At 35.1% G+C, this 22,368-nt stretch overlaps 1 protein-coding gene across 1 annotated transcript; it reads right to left on the bottom strand.

Annotated features, from left to right (window-relative positions):
* Window positions 1–5,181: 5,181 nt before the first annotated feature.
* On the bottom strand, window positions 5,182–6,393 carry LOC145579599 (uncharacterized). The gene has a single exon (XM_081636834.1). The coding sequence runs from the start codon at window positions 6,254–6,256 to the stop codon at window positions 5,510–5,512; it is 747 nt and encodes a 248-aa protein (XP_081492960.1). The 5' UTR covers window positions 6,257–6,393; the 3' UTR covers window positions 5,182–5,509.
* Between the last annotated feature and the right edge of the window lie 15,975 nt (window positions 6,394–22,368).

The raw sequence follows: 22,368 nt of genomic DNA, 5'->3' as shown, positions 1-22,368 counted from the left end.
TATTGTTCAATTTTTTTAATTAAATAGTTTATATTTTTTAGCTCAAATAATATTTATTAATATTTAAGTAAAACGTGGTGCATCGTCTGTGCACACACTAGTTTATATCCAATCTGATACAAGCATGTCCATTCACCATCCATCCTACTATTTTCTGAGAGTTACTAGTTAATTAGCACATCTCAGTCACAATATTCCAACAATTCAATAGATTATCTGGTCAATTCACATTTTCTTAGAAAAGATTGAAAGTGGAAAGCAAGATAAGCACTGCATGTCCTAGATCTCCCAATCAATTAAAGTTCAAAACGTACGTGTATTAATATTAGATTCATTTCATATCTCAAAGAAATAACTTTATTAAAAGTTGGGGGTTTGATTGTAACAAATCATGCGTTACACAACACTAATTAATTAACGCATTATATGATTGGGAAGTTAAATCCAAAAAAGATTATAATAAAGGAATGACTTGGATGTACAAAAGAAGCTAAAAAATCATTTCGTTTTCATAAATAGTTACACACACATCAATTAACTTAGAATATAATCCTTCTTTTTTTTTTCCTTCTTTCATCCGCCCACAAATGCAAGTTAGCTAAACAATGAGCATCATTTGACATATTATGTCTTTATATTTGGCTTGATGTTCATTTTTGGTCCATACCTTTGGTTTGTTCCTCGAAAGTGATCGATCTTCTATTATACAATTAAGTACCCTTTATTTTGGAAAATATTATTTGCATATATTCCTTTCATAAAATTAGGTGTCATATTATCTCAATCATGGATCATGAAGGTTTCAACATGGTTTTTCAGTACTCTTATAATTGTCTTGTTCATTTTTTAGAGTGTGGACGTGAGGTGTAGTTCAAGTGGTTAGAGCTCTCCTTCCAATTCTAGAATATTTTGGGATCGATTCTCATCAGTCATCACCCACCCTTGTAGCTCTCTAAACACCAAAAAAAAAAAAAAAAAAAAAAAAAATTGTCTTCTTTTTGTCCTCTAATCACCACTTCATTTAAATGTAGGCCGGTATAATTATTTTTATATTTATCCATAGTTATAATTTTTTTGTGGTACCTTTTTTCTATAGTGACCTTAATCAATGACTCAAAATCTTTTTCAGAGGGACACACATATATATATATGAATGGACCATTTGCTATTTTTATTGTTTGGATTGGATATGACTAAATGAGTCCATATGACTCAAAAGTGACCAAGTCGGATTAGGTGTGACTCAGTTCAGATTATTACATAATCTTTCGTGCTTTTTTTTTAGAGTATTGTAGATTCATAACCATAGAATTGAAGGTGAATAATTTCTTTATAAAATTGAGGATTAAGTTGTTTGGAAAAGTGACTACATAAAGGGAAGCGATATTGGAAAAAAAATATTTTGATTATCTCTTTATTTTCATAGTGAACTAATACTCTCATTTGTTTGATCGCAAGTATTTAGGAAAATTATCTTTTAATAATTTCTTAAATATTTTACGAAACATGTCCAAACATCAGTGTAACATACTCCAACTCTTGAGAATTGAAATAGATGTCCAAATTTTTAATACGCAAATGAAAATCATCAATGAATGTCTTTTAAATAGTCGTACATTCTTTTAAAAAAAAAATTACGAATGCATTGCGTGCAAAAATATCTAGTACAGAGTACTCTGTAGTCTGTACTAACCTATTCCACTAGAAACCAAACAGGAGCCTTTTTTATTTTTTTAAAGTCCATTTTCATTAGGAAAACTAGGAGGGAAATCTGATCAAAAGGGCCTTAAGATGATATAACAGAGCTGGGCCCATAAGTAGAGCAAGAGATGAAGCCCAATCATAATTCATGACCGATCATTGGGCTTTGCCCTAAGTTTTCATAACTAGACAGATATATGCTGCAATTAATTTTTTTTTTAAAAAAATAAAAAATAAAAATAAATAAATAAAAAATAAAGACTTTTCTTGTGGCTCTTCTGCAGTATCTCTTCCTTTCAATAATAACTAGAGTGTACCCGTGTAATGCACGGGATATATATTTATAGAATCATATTACAAAATTTCTAATAACAAAACTTATATTTCAAATACGAAAAGTTGAATTTTATATAGTAACTAACTCTTATATGTGACTGGCCACACCGTGTTGCCAACTATTATAGGAGTTATTTTTATTAGTTTTATAGGGGTTATCCATTCAGTGTTATAGAGGTAACCCCGTTAGTGTTATAAGGGTTATTCCGTCAGTGTTATTGGAGTTACATTGTTTTTTTACAAGCAACTACACTGGTGGTTTGTTGCACCAAAAACATATTGTATATATTTTTTTTTGTTGATGATTATTGGACTAATAATAAGGTAGTTATTGAACATTTTTTAGAAATTTTAGTCAAAGTGCATACCCGTGCATTTGTGCTAATGCACGGATTATATAATACGCGAAGGAAATCAACACAAAGTGAAATGTTGGTAATTATTGGAATTCCTTGTATTATATACGCAAAAATAATAAAAAGAGTAAAGTGGAAGTTATTTGGAGATTTATTAGGACAAATAATAAAAATAAAATAAAAAAAAAGCAGTAGTGGAAGTTATTTGGAGATTTATTTTTTTTTTTTTAAAAAAAAAAAATACTCCCTCCGTTACATATTACTTGCAACAAAGGAATATTTTATGTCTTACAAATAATACCTCTTTGTTGCGAGTAATTCCTAACGGAGGAAGTATAAAGGTGGAAGTTATTTTGGGATAGTGGGAAAAAAAAAAAAAATAGTACATGAGAATTGAGGATTGAGGTTTTGGAGAAACCTCATTAAATTACTCTTAAATTATATATTAGTATAGAGCATACCCGTGCAAAGCACTGAATACATTATACATAAAAGAAAATTAAATGAAGTGAAATATTAGTGGTTATATAAATTAAAAAAAAAAAAACCCCCAAATTCACGAGAGTTGGGGATTGAGGTTTTGGAGAAACCTTATCAACTTACTCTACAATTATATATTAGATTAACTTTATGGTGAAATTTTGCTAGCCCATGAAGGCCCAACAAAACCCTGGTCCATCCTGAAAGTATGATACTTACTAGATGTGTGCTATACTTCCCCATTAGAGTTAAGCATGGGCAAGAGTGGCATGAAATTGGTCCAACTTGACATGAGCACATTGTAGGAGCGTCCGAAAACAATAGGTATGCCAATGGCCCATATTTATTAAACTTGAACATCATTTTCAAAACTTGACACAAAACATTAAGATCACGACAAGTCAATCACAATCACAACGTATTGTTTTGGATGTGCATAGCAACATAGGCCCTAATTGTAGAAGATCATCGATTCATCCTGCAAAAACTTAAAATGTCCTTTTAAAGATATACATTTGTTAAAGATATGCAATGGTCGATGATAGAGAAATAAAATTGAGCGGGTTAACAATTTTTATAAAAGCATAAGTTTACTACTATGCTCCGTACGTACTCCATAGTATATATGTTCTATTTATTGGTGCAATTAAAAAAAAACTAGTTATTATATATGTATTTTTTTTATTTGCTTTTTATGTTCATTGTACATATTGTTATTTTACTTAAATGATATGTTTGTACGTCTAGCGTTAAAAAATTGACAATTTTAAATGTCTAGCGCTTGCAAGAGTATCATGAGCATCATACTTAAATATCTAGGATCTAAACTAAGTTTTTTCCATCTAATTATACAAGTCGTCTTGTTACAGCCATACAAGTATAAAATTAAAACTATGCCATTTGTTTATTTTTTAAAAATATGTCATTATCTATGTTCGAATCAATTTGATCATTGACGTTGTTATGATATTTGACTATTTTAAGATAAAATAATCTAACAAATTGATGAATGATGCAGGAGCGATTGCCAAACCAATCAATCAATCGTAAGTAGATTAAGAACAAAGAGATAGATATGCTCAAATTCACCAACAAGAAACCAAAAAAATTAAAAATAATAATAAGGCATAGACTTTTGAGAGAAGAGTGGAAATAATTTAAGGTCAAACATTGATGATAAGAATATGAAGTTAAGAACCAACAACCTTGCACTGTACATGCTACCACGTACGATACATGCATACGTTATCAAATTCGTAGTCCCCCCCCCCCCCCTAAGGAAAGAAAAACACACCCTCTTCCCCGCCCTTAGAAAGGCGAATTTAAAGATACATGTATTATTTCTCATTTTTGGTATTTTTCCCATGTATGTATATTTGTTGAATAATACTTCATATAAACATCATAAGAGTTTTAGTTATTTTAGTACGTATATGTTTTTTTTTTTTTTTTTTAATTATGTATCTGGCCTCATCGTCGATCTATAGGTCACGTGTGCCGTGTGAGAGGTAAGTCATTTAAGAGGGAGGATGAAAAAGTTTAATCAGCATATTGCTTAATGAATGACTTTTGTCAAGAATTTATGAGACCTTACTTGTATTTGAATCACATTAGCTTTTGACTAATTAATGATACTTAAACAAATTAAACCTCTTATGAAATCAAGGGTAAAATTTATGTTGTTCGACAAACTTTGACTAAACTTAGGCCCTGTTCTCTTCACCTTATTTTTGCTGAACTGAAATTATTTTTACTGAAACAAAATTATATTTGCTGAACTTAAATTATTTTTACTGAACTTAAATTAATTTTACTGAAATGAAATTATTTTTGCTGAATTGAAATTATTTTTACTGATTTTCAGTTATAATTCTTCTTTAAGAAAACTGAATTTTACTGAACTGAACTTATTTTTACTGAACTGAAATTATATTTAATGAACTGAAATTAATTTTACTGAACTGAACTTATTTTTACTGAACTGAAATTATTTTTACTTAATATTATTTTCATTTGTAGAGGGAAAATTTAAACCTTAGAACTTCATTAATTATTTGTGTTATCACTTATAAATTTGTTGCATGCCCATGAAATTTCGCTTCCATTCCTTTTATACATGTGTGTTCTCGTAATTTAGAATTTGCATATCAGAAAAAACAAGACTTTGATCCAAAATTTACTCATAGTTAAGAACCAATCAATATACAAAGTACGAAGTAGCAAATTAAATACAACGCAACATAATACTCTCTTTTCTCAGAAAAGGTATTATAAGTACTACTCGTATATGGATATATGATGCGTAAATTTTTACTATTTCACACAAGGAACAAATCAAAATCACATACAAATATATATGATTTACACCTCACAGATCTTGAACCAAAGAATTCAACAAAAGCAAAAGAAAGTGACACTAAAGTTGAACATCTTACACCCACCTCACTTTGCTTTGTTTCCCACATGAGTATATCATTTTTCACTAGTAATCCCTACCAATCATAAGACGACATATTTATACAAAAACTCGAGATCAATAATCAGAAGGATCCCAGGATTGCATAGCAATGAATACTACTCGTAATCACAGAAAGGTGTAACACTTAAAAAAATAGGGAGTACGAGAAAACTCGAGATCAGAAAATATCGAGGATGTCGAGAATTCGACGGTTGCAAAGGGGACAAGAACCTCGATTAAGCCATAACTCCCTTGAACACACCCTACAATACGTATGACCACATGGTATTAACGCAGCTCCTTTCTTCCTTCCCATGCACACGCAACACACCGTATCACTCCCTTCATTACTATTTCCCTCTCTTTCCCCACCCTTCGATCTTTCTCTCTCTAAATCTCGACCGTCCGTTGTCTCCTCCAATAATCTCATCAACGACACCCTCAACGGCGTCGTTCCACCATTATTAATATCAACATTATTATTATTATTGTTATTTCGTACGGTCGCACCGTAACTTCCGGTGCTCTCGGCCGCACGGAATTCCCTCTCCGCGGCCAACGCAGCACCCAAATTCATCCCTCTTTCCGCGGGTCCCAGTTGCTGATGTGTCTCAAACTCTTCTTGTACGACGCCGTTTTCTTCTTCCTCTGGTGGAGAAGAATTATCATTATTCTCGCACCGCCACGTGGCGACACCGCAGCAACCGATGCCGTTAAATCCTAGCCGTTCCCTGAGAATCTTCCAACGGCTGTTATTACTTCCATCTTCTCGTCTCATGGTGCGATCTACACCGTCCATTTTCTCGACGGTGAGGAGATCAAGAAGGGTTCTGATTCTTCTTTGATCGGGCGGTTGTTGTGAAGGTGGGTGTAGAAGTAATGGACGGTCTTGATTCGCCGGACTATGAGTTATTGCTGTACTCATCTTCACCTGATTGTATCTACAAATGAATGAGAAGTTGAAGAGAGGAAATAAAGAGTGAAAAAACAAAGAAGATTGTTTGTATTTATAGTTGTACAAGGTTTAATTTAATTTGAGAAAAGACGTGTCTACCTGTTATACTCGTGAGAGAGAATTTAGTATTTCTAAAATAAAATAATCATCACGTACTTCGATGTTAAAATGGTTAAAGCAAATTCTTATATCAGATGGTTAAAGAAAGAAAAACCAAACGACACCTTATGTTTTGTTAAACTACTTGCCCTATTTACTCTCGTGCTTTAATATTGTGAATTTGCGATTGACTTGAAATGCTGGGAGTAATTTGAGTGATCGGGTCGTGTTAAATTAGGTCTAGTTGGGTCGAATTTAAATCATTGTAAATTATTATTTGCATATTATAATACTAATTGAAAACTAAGGATTTGTTCTCTTCAGCTTAATTTTAGTTTGGCTCAATTGAGTTCAGCTCCAATCAATTCAGTTCAGTTCATTCAGCTCTTAATTTCCTTCTCTCATAAATAATTCATTTCAACTTTATTCAGTTCAATTCAATCATTTTAATTCTGATCAGTAAATCAGAACAAGCCCTAAAATAGATTATTTTCATTTTAAATCAAATATAGTAGGATCAAGTTTATTTTTAACAACTCTAATGAAACTTATATTTTTGTAAGTTAGGAGGAGAATAACTCTAAAGTGGGACCCCCAAATGGGAGAGAAAGGGGAAGTCAAAAGAAAATGTGGGGGAGAAGGAATTGCCAGCTGATGATAAATTATTGAGATTAGAGACATTGGACAGAGTAAAAGACAAATTAGAAAGAAGAAAAAAGGATTACTAGACCCCAAAATTAAAGAAAATAGTGATGGAAAGTTGGAAAAGGTGTAGGCCATTGATGGTGGGATATTCGTACAAATTTCGCGCCAGAAATTCGTTTTCAATGCTACTAACACATAGAACTAATTTGCCATTTTAGGGTTATTTTATGATACACCATTTATATTATGCTAATGATAGATTAATGATGTGCTATGCTGCCTTGATTTAGTACTTTTGTCATTATAATGTTTGCCATGCTTCAGTTTTTCGGTATTTACATCACTTCGACGATTTTTCAGCTATTATTATAAGGTAAAAGTAACGAAAGTCCTTATATTTTTCTCACAAGTCGTAGTAACATAATTTTCCATAGTCAACTTTGAGAAAATAGAGGTTATCATCTTGTGGTTAAACAATAATAGATCAACAAGTTTTTCATTAATTATGAGTCCTACGAGGCTACAATTGTTGATATAATTACGAAATATCATACTGATTAGGCATTTTTTTTTGATTTATTTACAGTTTGGCCAAATACTTCATGCCTTTCTCGTCTACTTAAGTTCTCACGAGTCATGACGTTAATTGATGAAGGGGTGTTATTTTGCATTTGTATATGTGTAAAAGTGTTCGATTGGATAGATAAGTCAAAATAAAAAATCAACTCCCCCTGATTTGTTTGAAATCTTGCTTAATTTCAACAAATCTTTAAGGCCTATTTATAGTTGTCACTTGCTCACTGCTACAATCAAAGATCATGTGTTACCTTATCACATTCAATTATGAGGAACCTTTTGCATTTTTATCTGGTTTGGAAGCTATACTTTGTCTTATTTCACCTTTTACCAGATGCTTATGTTCTTTCGATGATTTAATCCATTTTTAAAGTTATCTTCAACCAATTATAGATTACTTTTGTAAAAACATTAAGAAAATAAATAAATAAATAAATAAAACAAGTACTAGTATATAGCTTACAAATTAAAATACGTACATTGTATATAAAATTGTTACTTAGGCATCATTTGGATACAATATTGTCATATCAGTGGTGTTCAAGCTTTTGTCACCAAACATCCAAAGGAATTTTATAATTTAACTAACAAATAAACAAAAAGACTAGTTGGGCATATATCGACTTTTCATCATCACTTCTACTCCATAAATTCTAAATATTGTGACCTTTGCAGCACCTAATACGAGAATATCTATATCTACTTAAAAAATTTATTCTTTGCAACAGTTATATTGTATTCATTAATTTTAATCACTCAAAATTACATATTTGGTTAATATTATAAAGTGATATTTACTAGGTAATCCGATATATAAATACTCCATACAAAAATCACCAAATTATAACATAATTTAGTAAAAATGCTAATTATGATTTTTGGTTATAATTTGACTATTTTGTTGAGGATTGATTAACAAATTGTTGAATTATCATCTTACAAATGATATAAAGATTCAATGAATCGGATAGCTAGGCCACCAACTCTACTAATAAAATTAATTAAAATACGGTGAGTCTTCTTTGATCACCTAAACATGAAGTAGCTCCAACCTATTGACGCAATGGTGATGAATCACGAGCCTTACTTGTTTCGGTGACTTTCTTGGTTGCAATTATTCAAATTTGTGATAGAGATTTGATTAATTATTCTTTATTGATTAATCACTAACCTATTGATGGAGTTGAATTTTTAAAGCTCATTAACTATTGTTAATTGATTTGACATGTTAGCTAATTTATTCGGCAACATTCATGAAATCTTAACGAATTTGATAGTTTTGTTTTTTTTTTTTTTAGGTGGGTGTTGAGTCCATGAGCAAACTCTTTTTTTTTTTTTTTTTTTAGTGCAAAGGGGAAATATCATAAATTAGATAATGTTGAAAAACATCATACTCCCTAGGGAGAAGAACCAAGCTATAAGGATAGCTACTCCTACAACCATTAGACAAGAGAAAAGGCAAATTAAGGAAATTGACAACACAAACCACAGTAGCTAGCAAAGTCTTAATATTCAGCCTAACAAACCATAGAAACCAAGGCCTGAGCTTTCCAATCAAAGATTGCTACCATGAAGGTCATCTTCATATGCATCCTTAGCACAGTTAGGGGCTTCATCGAAAAGCTTGATGCCTCCTGCCTCCATAACCATAGCTATCTTTGCAAGATAGTGGGAAACACGATTAGCTTCCCTGGGAATGTAAATGAAAGAGAAATTGCATCCCCTGTCCATTAAGCACTCCATGTCTCTGAGGATAACCGCAAATTCGTGAGTACCATGTTTACCCACCTCTTCTATTGTTGCTTCAAGAGATACCGCATCAATTTCAATAACGACCTCCTTAAGCCCTGCATCTACAGCCATTTGCATTCCCCCTTGAATCGCAATCAACTCCACTTTAGCCGATGTTCTAGCAGCAATTTTCTAAGCCTTGCCTAAAAACCAAGCACCATCCGTAGTTCTAGCAACAGCAACAGCTCCAACTCCAACCTTTCTATTTTTCTTCCATGCCGCATCTGTATTGACTTTAATTTCACCTTCTTTTGGCCTAGTCCACCTGGCTTCAGGTCTTCTCAGTGCAGGAGCAAGTCCTCTTCCCTGAAAAGTGTTAAAAGTAGCCACCGAGTCGAGGTTATATCTGTTAAAAAGCGTCAGGGGGTGAACCATGGCAAGTTGGAACACCGTATAGTTCCTGGCCCTCCAAATATGCCAAAGCACCACAGAAAACATGATATTCCAAGTTTTACTAAGAGAAAGGTTATAATTATCCATCCTTCCCAATTAATATTAAAAAAGATTTGAGTAATTAAGTTTTTCTCCATACATCCGAGCTCAAAGATTCTAGTCCAAAGAGTCCTGGAGTTGACACAATCTCTAAACAAGTGCATATGATCTTCCTTATAAAGATTGCATCTGTACAAATAGGATTGAAATTCTCCATAATTTTTGCTAAAACAGTGGCGACAGGAAGGATTTGGTGGCTAAAGTTCCACATGAGCATTTTATATTTGTATGGGATAAGGAGATGCCAAATTTCTTTCCAACTAATAGAGGGATTAGAGGGATGAGCTGCAAATTTACAACTTAATAAATAGGCACATTTGATGGTAAATTGTCCATTCGGATTCAATCTCTGACAAAGGGTGTCATCAACCGAAGCAATTTTAGGGAGGAGTATGCTTTCAATAAGATCGCACAAAAAATCTGGAACAATATTTCTAATCCTACCCGTGTTCCATTATTAATGATGTAGTTAACCCCCCAGTGAGCCATAGAGTCGGGAATCGGATTGTTCATGCTTAAGTAAATAGGCTTGTCTCCAACCTAATGATGGTACCAAAGGCTAAGATCCCTACCATTACCTACTCTATAAGATATGCCTTTCATTAAGAGATCTTTTCCTTTAAGAATATCCCTCAAAAGAGGGGAATCTTTAACATTAGGAATGCTATTAAGAAAGGTCGAGTTTTTAAAATATCTTGCCTTAAGAAATTTTAACCCATAGCTTATCTGGTTAATGAATAATTTTCCATCCAAGTTTTGCCATGAAAGCTAGATTCCAATTCTTAAGCACACGCATACCAAGACCTCCCATACCGAAAAGAAGACACACCTTATCCCAACTAGTCCTAGGGAGATAATGAGACCTATCCACCTTAATCCAAAGGAAGCGCCCACAACTTCTTTCTAAATCATCCAAAATAGAACAAGGTAAGAGGGTGGTTTGCATAGCATGGAGAGGGTAGGAATTGAGAACGGATTTTATAAGAGTGCTTCTACCCGTCATATTTAAAAGTTTAGCTTGCCAACCTTTTATTCTATCTTTGGATTTATTAAGAAGGTCAATATAATCGGCTTTCCTTAGTCTATTAGGACTTATATTAACTCCCAAATATTTACCAAAAGAAGGAGCACCCTTAATATTGGAGGCATTAAGAATGGCTATCTTAAGAGTAAGACGCATCTTTGGAGGAAAAATGATTTTAGACTTTGTAGGACTAATATAAAGGTCGGAATTGACACCAAACTCAAGAAGAGTATCCTTGATAACCTCTAAATTTTCCACCGAAACCTTAGCAAAAAGAAAAACATCGTCCGCATAAAAAAGATGTGAAATACCAACATCTTTGTCAATCATAATGGGCTGCCAATGTTTTTCTTTGACCCTTTGTTCAATCATAAGAGATAGTCTTTCTAAACAAAGTACAAAAATGTAGGAGAAAAGGGGGTCACCTTGTCTAATTCCCCTTAAGGGTGTAAAACTATCCGAAATTTCCCCATTCCAAAGAATTGAAATGGAGGGGGTAGTAATACAACTCAAAATGAGATTTATCAAGTTATACGGGAATTTGAGACCTGTAAGAGTATCTTTTATAAAATCCCATTCCAAGCTATCATAGGCCTTAGAAATATCAATTTTAAAAGCCATTAAATGTTTCTTAATAGCCTTTTTAAAAAGATGAGCAATCTCTTTAATAACTAAAATATTTTCCTCAATCGATCTTCCTTCTATGAAACTAGATTGAACGGGATTAATAAGAGAACCTAGGAGGGGTTTGATTCTATTTGCAATAATTTTCGTAATAAGTTTATAAATAGAATTACAAAGCCCTATAGGTCTAAAATCACTCATAGTTTCCGGATGGTCTTTTTTAGGAATAAGACAAATATAAGATTCATTTATATTAGCCGAGATTTTTCCTTCCATGAAACAATTGGTGATGAGATTAATGATAGACTCACCCACCACATCCCAACATTTCTGGAAGAAAATAGGTTGTATACCATCGGGATCGGGACTTTTCATTGGAGCCATCATTTTTAAAGCACACCTAATTTCCGAAACACTAACACTGCTCGAAAGGAAGGCATAGTCTACATCATTAATCCTAGAATTAGGATTGAAGGACATTAAGAAAGGCTGGCCAGTATGCTTAGTGCTAAAAATATCCTTAAAAAAATTAACACACAATGTTTTTAAGATATTTTGATCACTAACCCAAACCCCATTATCATCCCTAAGATTAAGAATTTTTCCTCTGCTATTTTTAATTCTGGCCAAAATATGAATATATTTAGAGTTCCAATCCTCAAATTTTCTCCAGTCTATCCCCGCTTTTTGAGCCTAAGTAATACGATCCAATTTTAACACCTCATTAAGCTGTTTAGTTAAATCTTTTTCGAGATTAATAAGGAAGGATGAAAACCTAAGACTTAGTGCTTTTTGTATACCATGCATTCTGGCTATAAGCCTATTTTTATTGCCAATGGACTTAGTAAAAACAAGCTGATTCCAACTACGAACATCTTGGATGATAATTTTTTTTATTGGATAAAATTATTACCCTTTCCCAACGTCATATTACAAAAATCATTAAAATTAGGGTTTTCAAGCCAAGCTTCCTTGCATCGAAAAGGAAAATTTCCTTTCGATTTCACAACACCTGTATCAATCATAATAGGGCAATGACCTAAGTAAGTTCTAGCTAAGTGATATACCTGAGTGTTTGGGTGAACCCTCATCCATTCCGCGTTAGCAAGAGTTTTATCAAGTCTTTGTCTAATGAAGTTTCGTACCCTCTTGACCATTGTTCCACGTAAAGTTAGGTCCATTGTAGCTGAGATCGATCAACCTTGTCTTATTTGTCCACTCAATGAAGTCCCTGCCTTGGTTATTTGTAACGGGCCGACCCCCCATCTTCTCTGATTGGGATACTACTTCGTTCATGTCACCCATTACCATCCAAGGGGTCGACTCAGGAGGAGGAGCATCCCTTAAGCCTTTCCAAAGAATACTTTTATCCTTGGCTGCAGACGGAGCATGAATACCAGTTATTAAAATCTCTGGTTCAGTTGGAGCAAGTTTAAAAAGGGAGTGAAGAACGTTTTGTGACTCAGCGACACAATCAATCAACATTGCGCTTTTTCCAGAATAGCCAAACCCCTCCTATAAGCCCATCAGCAGGAATTGTTTTATATTCCTCAAAACCTAGCTGATTGCAAACTCTACTAGCCACCTCATTTTTTGACTTTGTTTCTAGAAGCATAAAAATATCCAGTTTGTGGATTCTAATTACCTCTCTAGCGTGAGATAAAAAATCCTTTCTTGTTGTACTCCTAACGTTCCATAGAATTGCTCTTATTTTGACAAAAGGGAAATTAGAGTAGGGAAAAATTCCCAACTGCTATTCAACATGATTGTTCCTCGATGGAAACAGATTCATCCAATCCTCCCAAAGGCGAAGTTTCCCGAGCGCCCATATGTCCTTCATGGATAATGGCATCGATGTCATCCGAATCTCCTGTATTAAATTCCCTGTTGGTGCATAATTGAGGTCTAATTCGAACCCGACCACCTCTTTCTGTGACTCCAACAAGACAAATAGATTTTTCGGCTTCATTAGATTCAACACCGCGCTTACCATCTGTAAGCGAAAAGGTTGAGGATGTTTTGGAGGAGGATTGATAGGGATGAAAAGATTTCCGTAATCTGGAAGGGAGGGGTGAATGAAATTGTTCATCAAAACATTCATTCCTTTCATTACGCAACCTAGGTTTTCTGACGAGATTTCCGATTGTTTCAGGATCGGCCATAGTGATGGAGTTGGAGATAAGGGGAAGAGTTGGAGTGTTGGATATGGTTGTAAGGTGGGAGAAGAAGGATGGGGTTGATAGTTTGCCTATTGGTATCGAGGGGAGGATGGTTGGTGCTATGGTTTGAGAATGGAATCTGGGATTGAGGAGAAGGTGAGAAGGAAAGGTTGTTAGATATCATAGGTTGCAGGGTTGTTGGATTAGTGATGATCGGAGATGGTTGGATTGAAGGTTTGTCGATGATTGGTTCGACTCCCCTATCACAAAACTCTGTTTGTCGAGATTCTCCATGGGCGAAATTCGAGCTTTGAGTAGTGATATTAGAGATAGAAGGGGACATGGAGGCTTGAATGGAATGAGAAATCTGCTTTTGAGCTGATAAAAGGGGTAGGGAAGACGAAGGGTGAGCCTCGCCATTAATTCTCGATTGTTTTCTGGTTCTAGGAAATACAATTTTTCCATTTTTGCTTTTTCCCGACAAACCTGTTTTTTTTTGGGTTGGGATCTTTCTGCTCTTTATCACCTTTTTTTGTATTCTCCCCATATATATGTTCATAGCATTTAATGTCAACTCTTCGTTTTCCTCCCTTGCTAATACCTGCCATTGGTTATTTTGGCTACTCTGTTGGCGGTTATTATATTCTTTAGAATGTTTTGCTTTGTTCTACTCATTTGTCTTCTTCTGGCTTCCTTCATCTTTATCCTCCTTTTTATTTTTTTCCATTTTTTTATTAACTCTCTTTCTTGGGGCAGCCAAAATCCATGGCCCATAAGATTGCTTTTCCTCCTGTTGCTTGTTTAAGCATTCACCTATATCCTTTTCTAGGCTATTAGAGTCAACTATTTTTTCATGGTGTTTCTAGTTCTCCCTTCCCCTGGCTATGTTAGCTTGTAACTCTTCCGACCTTAGCATGCCTTTAATGATAGCTACTGGAGATTTCGCTTGTTGTTGGTCCGCTTTGATCTTCCATTGACAATGCTCCTTTACGTGACCAATTCTGTCGTACTCGAAGCACATTTGATGAATTTTTTCATACTCGATTCTTTGCCAAGCTTTACCAACCCATACCTTGGTAATCAATGGTTGATTAAGATTAATCTCAATGCAGACCCTTGCATATCTACATCTATTTACTTTATCAGTTGAGTAATCCACCCCGATAGGTTTCCCAACGACTTCAGCTATTTTGTAGAGAGCTTCCTTCTCATAGTATTCAAGAGGGAGCTTAGGAAATCTAATCCATATTGACATATACTTTGGAAGTTGTCTGTTGATGGTCTAAAATTCGGCTTTCATTTGGCTATCATTAGATAGTGATCAAATATGAACCAAGGACCACCAAACAAAGCTTTCTCCAAGTCATCTTGAATAGTAAACCTGAATAATACACTCCATTCTCCATTTTGATTACCTCCAAACCTCCTTTCAGATTCCACATCCGTTGAACCCTTTGATTCATAATTTCAACTCTTATGTTAATGCCAAGGCATTTCCCTATTAGAGTTAGGATCCAAGGTTTTCTAAGCTGCTGAATTTTCTCCTTTGGAAAAGATACAGCATTAGCAGGTAATGAATGATCGTCTTCCTCATCGTCCCATTCATTTGAATTCATCACTATCTTCCGAGCCTCTGTGAACCATTAAGTTAATCTTGTAATCGCCTCTCTAAACGATCTAGCAGATTGCATAAATGGTTCTCTTTCTTTAGCTTATCTTATTGGCCCCTCCTCATGGCCCGTAGTCGAATTTTCATGCATGAAGGCATCACACTCCATACCCTGCTGCTGATCTTCTGCCATATCTACCCCAATATCATTGCTACTTTATTTTTGAAGGGTATCCCCCTCTTGTAAATCTAATCTAACTACTGACCTATGAACTAAATCTTGCTCCTATGTGGAAGTGACTTCCATGTCTGAAGAAGCTCCCATAATAGACCTAACACCTATGTAGACGAGCTGGTACGAAACCCTTAAAGAAAGACCGAACAAAACTAAAGCTAATCACACGATGGATGGACAGCTTCCTCCCAGCTAGGAGTGAGCTCCCGGAGACCCAAACACACAGTGTTAGTGTAATCCCCCACATTTTAATTTAATTACAATTTAATTATATGTTATTCTTGTAATTATATTTATGGTAATTTTATTAAATAAATTATTTTATGGAAGTTTTTAAAATAAAGTAGTGTTTTTTTTATTATTGATTTACAAATAATCCTAGTCTATTTAGGAATACCACTCCCAATTTAATTAGGAAATTAATAAGCCCAAAATAAAAACCCTTATACCCCTCCTCCCTCATTCTATCTCACGTAAAAAAAAAAAAAAAAAAAAAAAACACTCTCCTACTTCCTACTGCTTTCACGAAGAGAAGAAGAAAAAAAAAAAAAAAAAAAAAAAAAACCTGCTGCTGCCGCCACTGCCCTGCCGCTGCTGCCGCCACTGCCTGCCGCCGACCACCAGCAGCCCAGCCCAGCAGTTTGCCCCTTCCTCCTTTCTCCTTCCCTTATTTCTCCTTCTCTTATTCTTGTTATTTTTTTAATTAAAGTTTTGATCTTTATTAAATTTTGTTTATGAATTCTTATTATTATGGTTTGATATTATATTTGGGTTATTAAAGTTTATAAATTTATGAGTTTCATCATGTTTAATTTATTTAATAAATTTTCAGATTTGGTTTAATTATAAATTTAGGGTTTAAATGTTGATTTTTCATGGTTTTAGGGTTTAAAACATACTAATTAAGTTATCTAACTATATTATATGTAAATTACGTTTAAGTTCAATTATTTTGATTATTAATAAATTTTCAGATTTTGTATCTTCTATTTTGAAGCCTCTAATTGCGTTGAATTGATGTATTTTTGGGTTTTTAACACTCTAAATTGCTATATGATGGCTTTTTCAAATAATTATGCTTATGGGATTATTTTATATGCTTAAACCAAATTTTCAGATTTATTTTACCACTTTAAAGTTGCTGTAATTTATTATTAAACACTATATTTTCATGATTTTAACACCTAAACTTGTAGTTGGGATGTTGTACTATTAGTTTTGGCTAATTGGATTAATTTAAGGACTTTATTTTAATGGTTTGAGAGGTTTTTAAATACTTTAGTATTGCTGTAATTTTAATTGCTTTGGTATTGATTTATTCTTTATTATTTGGTTTAGGAGAGGACTTTGTAGAAGGTGATTTCTAGTCTTTAAAGTGGCCAATCGCATTGTTTACTCAAGGTACGTACAAGTTACAAAACCTTGCTTTTAGGTGCATGTTTAAGGATGGATCGAGAACTTAGTACCATGTCTAGGGATGACTGGGTTAAATTGTTTGGTTATACATTGTGAATTTCATTTGATGTGCATTATTTATTATTGCAATTATTGGTTATGTACTAATTATGCAAGGTGTGCTTAGAGGCAAAGGTATGTGATTGGTGAAATGATTCAATTATTACTCATTCATGATTTAATGAAATAGGATGAGTAAAGGAATGGTTCATGTCTTATAAGACAAGGTTAAGAGTTTGGGGTGCCTTATGCACTCAAGGTGTTTATACACCGAGGTAGTAAAGGAATAAATAATAAATGTTGCTTGCCACTAATAAATCAAGAATTGAAATTGAAAAGTTGTTTTACTTGATTGAATTGATATTGGATTGATTGAATTGTTATGCATGTGAGTCATCACCAAGTCTAAACCTGTAAATCACGTAAAGTGCAAGATGGATGAGCAATAAAACTCTGGATTGGTGCACTTCTGGAGTAATGACAATCAGGGGTTGGGGTACATGGGGTATTAGCCGTGTACTTTTCTCGAGGCCGTCTGATCTACGAGTCTCTTATTTCAAATACTTTTTTTTATAAAACTAGGAGTTAGGTGAGATCTCATACTAACTACGGTCACGGAGTCGCGCCCGTGGTCGTTGGATGTTTATTGATGTTTCCGAAAGGAGGCATGGGGTTTTTCTTTATTGATGTTCCAAATGGGACATGGGTTGGACAACCTTGTCTATTGCTAAATCCAATGAATAAATTGAAATGAGTTAGCTACTATTAGCTAGTGGAGTCTTAATAAATTAAATAATCGAGTCGTGTGTCGAGTTTGTGATTTAATTATGCGTATGATTGATTATTAGTAGCATGTTAAGTACTTCCTTATTTTACTTTGCAGCTTGTATGTACTCAGCTTTGCTGATTGCGTGCTTTTGTGTGTGTGTCCTTCTTTGGTCATGGCCTTCGCCTTCAAATGACCCTGTGACGATCCAATTTTTACACTTGTAATATTGGGGAGCAGAATAACCACAGGTTCTCTCACATGCAGCATTCATCAGGGTCGTGGGATCTTGAGTAGAGAGTTGGTTGCTTATTTTCGCGTTTCTTGCAAGTTTGATTTTTTTTTTTAACTCGATTTTATTTGACACTATTTCTCTTGGTTTAAGTTTGTTTTAACACTGAATTTTAATTACTTACTTTTACTTTTGGGTTTTGAATAAGGGCCTTAAAGGTTCCAACTTGTAATACTTATTTTGATTTAAATACTTTGCTTTGAGGTTTATTTAAAACTGTCTTGGTTTTCCGCTGCTAACTTCTGAGATAGCCTTAACGTTTGAACACGTGGCGGTAGCACACCAGTAATTCTCTTGGATTTGTTCAGGTTATTTACAGGTTTCTCACAGGTTTTTAAGAGAGAATTATTGGGGTGTTACAAAGTGGTATCTGGGAGCTTAGGTTTAGATTTAATTACCACTAAAGCCAATTAGCTTAACATGTCTTAGGCGCCTAACTAATTAACATTGAGGATTTAAGTTCAAAGGCTAAAGTGATTTTTCGAAACTTGGTATGTTTGAAACGTTTTATCTAAAATGATTTTGATGTTTATTTTGTCTACTTGGTGAGCTTTGGGTAGACTTAAGAAGGGAATGCATGCATATTCCATACATATCTTTACATTTTATTGTCATTTGGAGTGTCATTTTTCTTATTTATCTAACATTTAGTAATTAATGTCTTAATTGATGTGTTTTGTGATGTGCTTGTGTTATGCTTTTGTATGTTCGTTGCGTTGGGATGACGTAGAAAGGAGATGAGTGACTCAGTAAGCACGTCTGGAAGCACGAATAATGCTATTAGGAACAACCCTGTTGTTGTGTCTGAGGATGAGAATGATGCGCGAAGTGAAGATACCTTAGAGAGGTACGAAAGGATTATGACGCCAGATAATCCTGATGAAGAAGACTACCAATATATACATGAGTTTAAAACTGCGAAGAATAAGAAGCATAAGATTAAAACTTATAAAAGAATGTTCCGTGACTATACCCTTATTGACTTTCCAGATGAGGATGACCTTGAATGGCTACAACCACCACTGGAAGATCCACATGCGGGAAAAAGAGCTACTAGGAATCCTAATCCGCTTCACAAGTACTTAACTATTGAAGATTCAGATGATGAAAAGGATCCTGATTTTGATGTCAATAACTATGATGAAAAGAAAGATAGGAACAACAATGTGATACCTTGAGATATTTTTTTTTAGAGTAGAGTTAGCATGAATAAGGCAACTTGCCATTAATAATAGTTATTAGAACTTTATTATAGTATGCTTTAGATGATTAATTTAAATAAGTAGCTAAAGCTATAGAGTTATTGTTCTTTGGGATTCATACTTTTATTTAAGTTATAATAAAGTCATTATTTTATATTAGAAGTTTCATTTTACTAATATTTGTGAGCCAAAGAAAGTTAAAGTTAGTGAAATAAAGATTTTAAGATATTTCCTTTGGTTATGATTAAGCTAGTAGGAGTGACGTGGTATGGGGATTATTTTTCTTAACTTTACTTGGATTTGGGTGTGAATTATGTTTATATTTGTATGATTCTACTTGGGACAAAAGGGTGCAAAGCAAGGTGCCCTTTTGAACCAATATATGTGATATTTATTATGATGATTCTGTGAGTATATGCGTATGGTATTTGAACTAGAGTATGATGTCCCTATATTTTCAGGCGTAAAACTACCATGGCCAATAACGCCGCCCTTGCTGAAGCCATCCGAATGTTGGCAGAGAATCTGAACCAAAACCGAGGGGATCAGCTTGACCCCCAGGCAGAAATGTTCAAGAAGCTAGCACAAGTGAGACCCCCAGTGTTCAAGGGAGGTGCTGACCCCACCTTCTTAGAGAACTGGATACGTGAGTTTGACAAATTGTTTGTGGCACTGAACTGCCCTGATAATTTGAAGGTGGATCAGGCAGCCATGTATCTTAAGGACGAAGCTGACATTTGGTGGAGAGATAACTTTGAGCTAGTGAAAGCCAAGCCTAACTTTGGGTGGGAGGTATTCAAAACCGCTTTAAGAGACAAATTCTACCCTCCTTTCCTAAAGAAACAAAAAGCCCAAGAGTTCATAAACCTGGAAATGGGGCAGATGACAATCTCTGAGTATTATAATAAGTTTATGGCACTTGCTAGGTTTGCCCCTGAAGTAGTACCCACCGAGGAGCTGAAGGCTCAGAGGTTTGAGCAAGGGTTAACTAACCAACTGCAAAAAGACCTAGCGGGGAAGGTATTTAAAACTCTAGACAAGGTATATGAAAGAGCTGCCCACATGTACCACCTAAATTCTAAGAGTGTGGGAGAGACTGCCAAGGCCGGGGAGAAGAGGAAGGACTTTGGGAGACCAGAGCACCAAAATAGCTATAAGAGGCCTAGGAGTGGGAACTCATTTGATAGAGGTGACCAAACTGCTAGCAACTCTTCTACTGTTAACAATGGAGAGAGAACCTACCATTGTAAGAGGTGTAGGAGAAACCACCCTGGGAGAGATTGTGATGGGAATTTAGTGACTTGTCGGTTCTGTAACAAGAAGGGGCACAGGGAATATGAGTGTTACACCAAACAGAAACAACAGGGAAATGGTGGAAATGGTGGGAATGGTGGGAACACTCAACAGAGGCCTAACAACTTCAGCAACCAGGGGAACAGGGGAAATGGTCAGAATGGGAAGTTTGGCAATGGTAGCAACAACAACAACAGATCTGGCAACAGTAGCAACAACTCAGGCAACAACAACAATGGTTACCAGGCAAGAAACAACACTCCCGGACGCTTGACTGTGATGAGCAAGGGAAAAGCTGAGAGGTCCTCAGATGTAGTTACTGGTACTTTTTCTATTCATTCTGCCTCTGTCAACACTTTGTTTGACTCTGGAGCAGCTTACTCTTTCATTTCTACTTCTGTTGTGCGCAAATTAAACTTAACTGAGTCCAGTCATGTTGATGTGTCGGTTAGTCTGCCTACTGGCAAACTTGTCCATTGTAATAGAATATTCAAAGGCTTGCCTTTGAAAATAGGAGAAGCTATCTTTCCTTCGAATCTTATTGAGTTTAATCTAGGGGATTTGGATGTAATTCTGGGGATGGATTGGCTGAGCTCATACAAGGCCAAGATAGACTGTGAGATGCAGAGGGTGCAGTTGAGAGATCCTTTGGGTAAGACGGTGTCATATAGACGTTTAGGGAAGCCTAAGGGTTTTGGGATTATTTCTGCTTTGAAGGTCAAGAAGCTAGTGAGTAAGGGATGTCCATTGTACTTTTGCTGTGTCCAAGATTTGAGTATGAGTGAGAGTAGGCGGATGGAGGATGTACCCATTGTGAATGAGTTTTTAGATGTTTTTCCAGAAGAGATTTCAGGAATGCCACCTAAGAGGGAACTTGAGTTTACCATTGATTTAGTCCCAGGAGCTGCACCTATCTCAAAAGCACCTTATAGGATGGCACCAGCTGAGATGAGTGAGCTAAATGCTCAATTACAGGAGTTGTTAGACAAGGGGTTCATTAGGCCTAGTGCATCACCTTGGGGAGCACCTGTGTTATTTGTGAAAAAGAAGGATGGAAGCTTGAGGCTATGTATTGATTACAGAGAGCTGAATAATGTGACTGTGAAGAATAAGTACCCTTTACCTAGGATAGATGACTTGTTTGACCAGCTAAAGGGGGCAAGTGTGTTTTCGAAGATTGATTTGAGGTCGGGGTATCATCAGTTGAAGGTTGCAGATAAAGACATTCCAAAAACAGCCTTTAGAACTCGATATGGGCATTATGAGTTTACTGTCATGCCTTTTGGGTTAACCAATGCACCAGCCATATTCATGGACTTGATGAACCGAGTGTTTCATGAGTATTTGGATAAGTTTGTGGTTGTATTCATTGATGACATTTTGGTGTATTCGAAGAATGAGGAAGAACATGCTGAGCACTTGAGAACTACCCTTGAAACCCTTAGAAAGAACAAGTTGTATGCTAAGTTTTCTAAGTGTGATTTTTGGTTGGAGAAAGTTGCATTTTTGGGGCATTACATTTCGAAAGAGGGTGTATCTGTGGATCCTGCGAAGATTAAGGCAGTAAGTGAGTGGCCAACACCTAAGAATGTGACTGATGTTCGTAGTTTCTTGGGATTAGCTGGGTATTATAGAAGGTTTGTTAAGGATTTTTCGAAGATAGCTAGACCCATGACTACCCTTATGAAGAAGCAGAGTAAGTTTGAGTGGAATGAGAGTTGTGAGTCAGCTTTTCAAACCCTCAAAGAGCGATTGACTACTGCACCAGTGCTGGTATTACCTGATGGGAGAGAAGGATTCGAAGTGTATAGTGATGCTTC

This window comes from Chenopodium album, chromosome 14 (assembly GCF_948465745.1).
Source record: "Chenopodium album chromosome 14, dcCheAlbu1.1, whole genome shotgun sequence".
Lineage (NCBI taxonomy): Eukaryota > Viridiplantae > Streptophyta > Magnoliopsida > Caryophyllales > Amaranthaceae > Chenopodium > Chenopodium album.
Note: the sequence above shows the minus strand (reverse complement) of the source record. Positions and strands in the feature narration are given on the sequence as shown.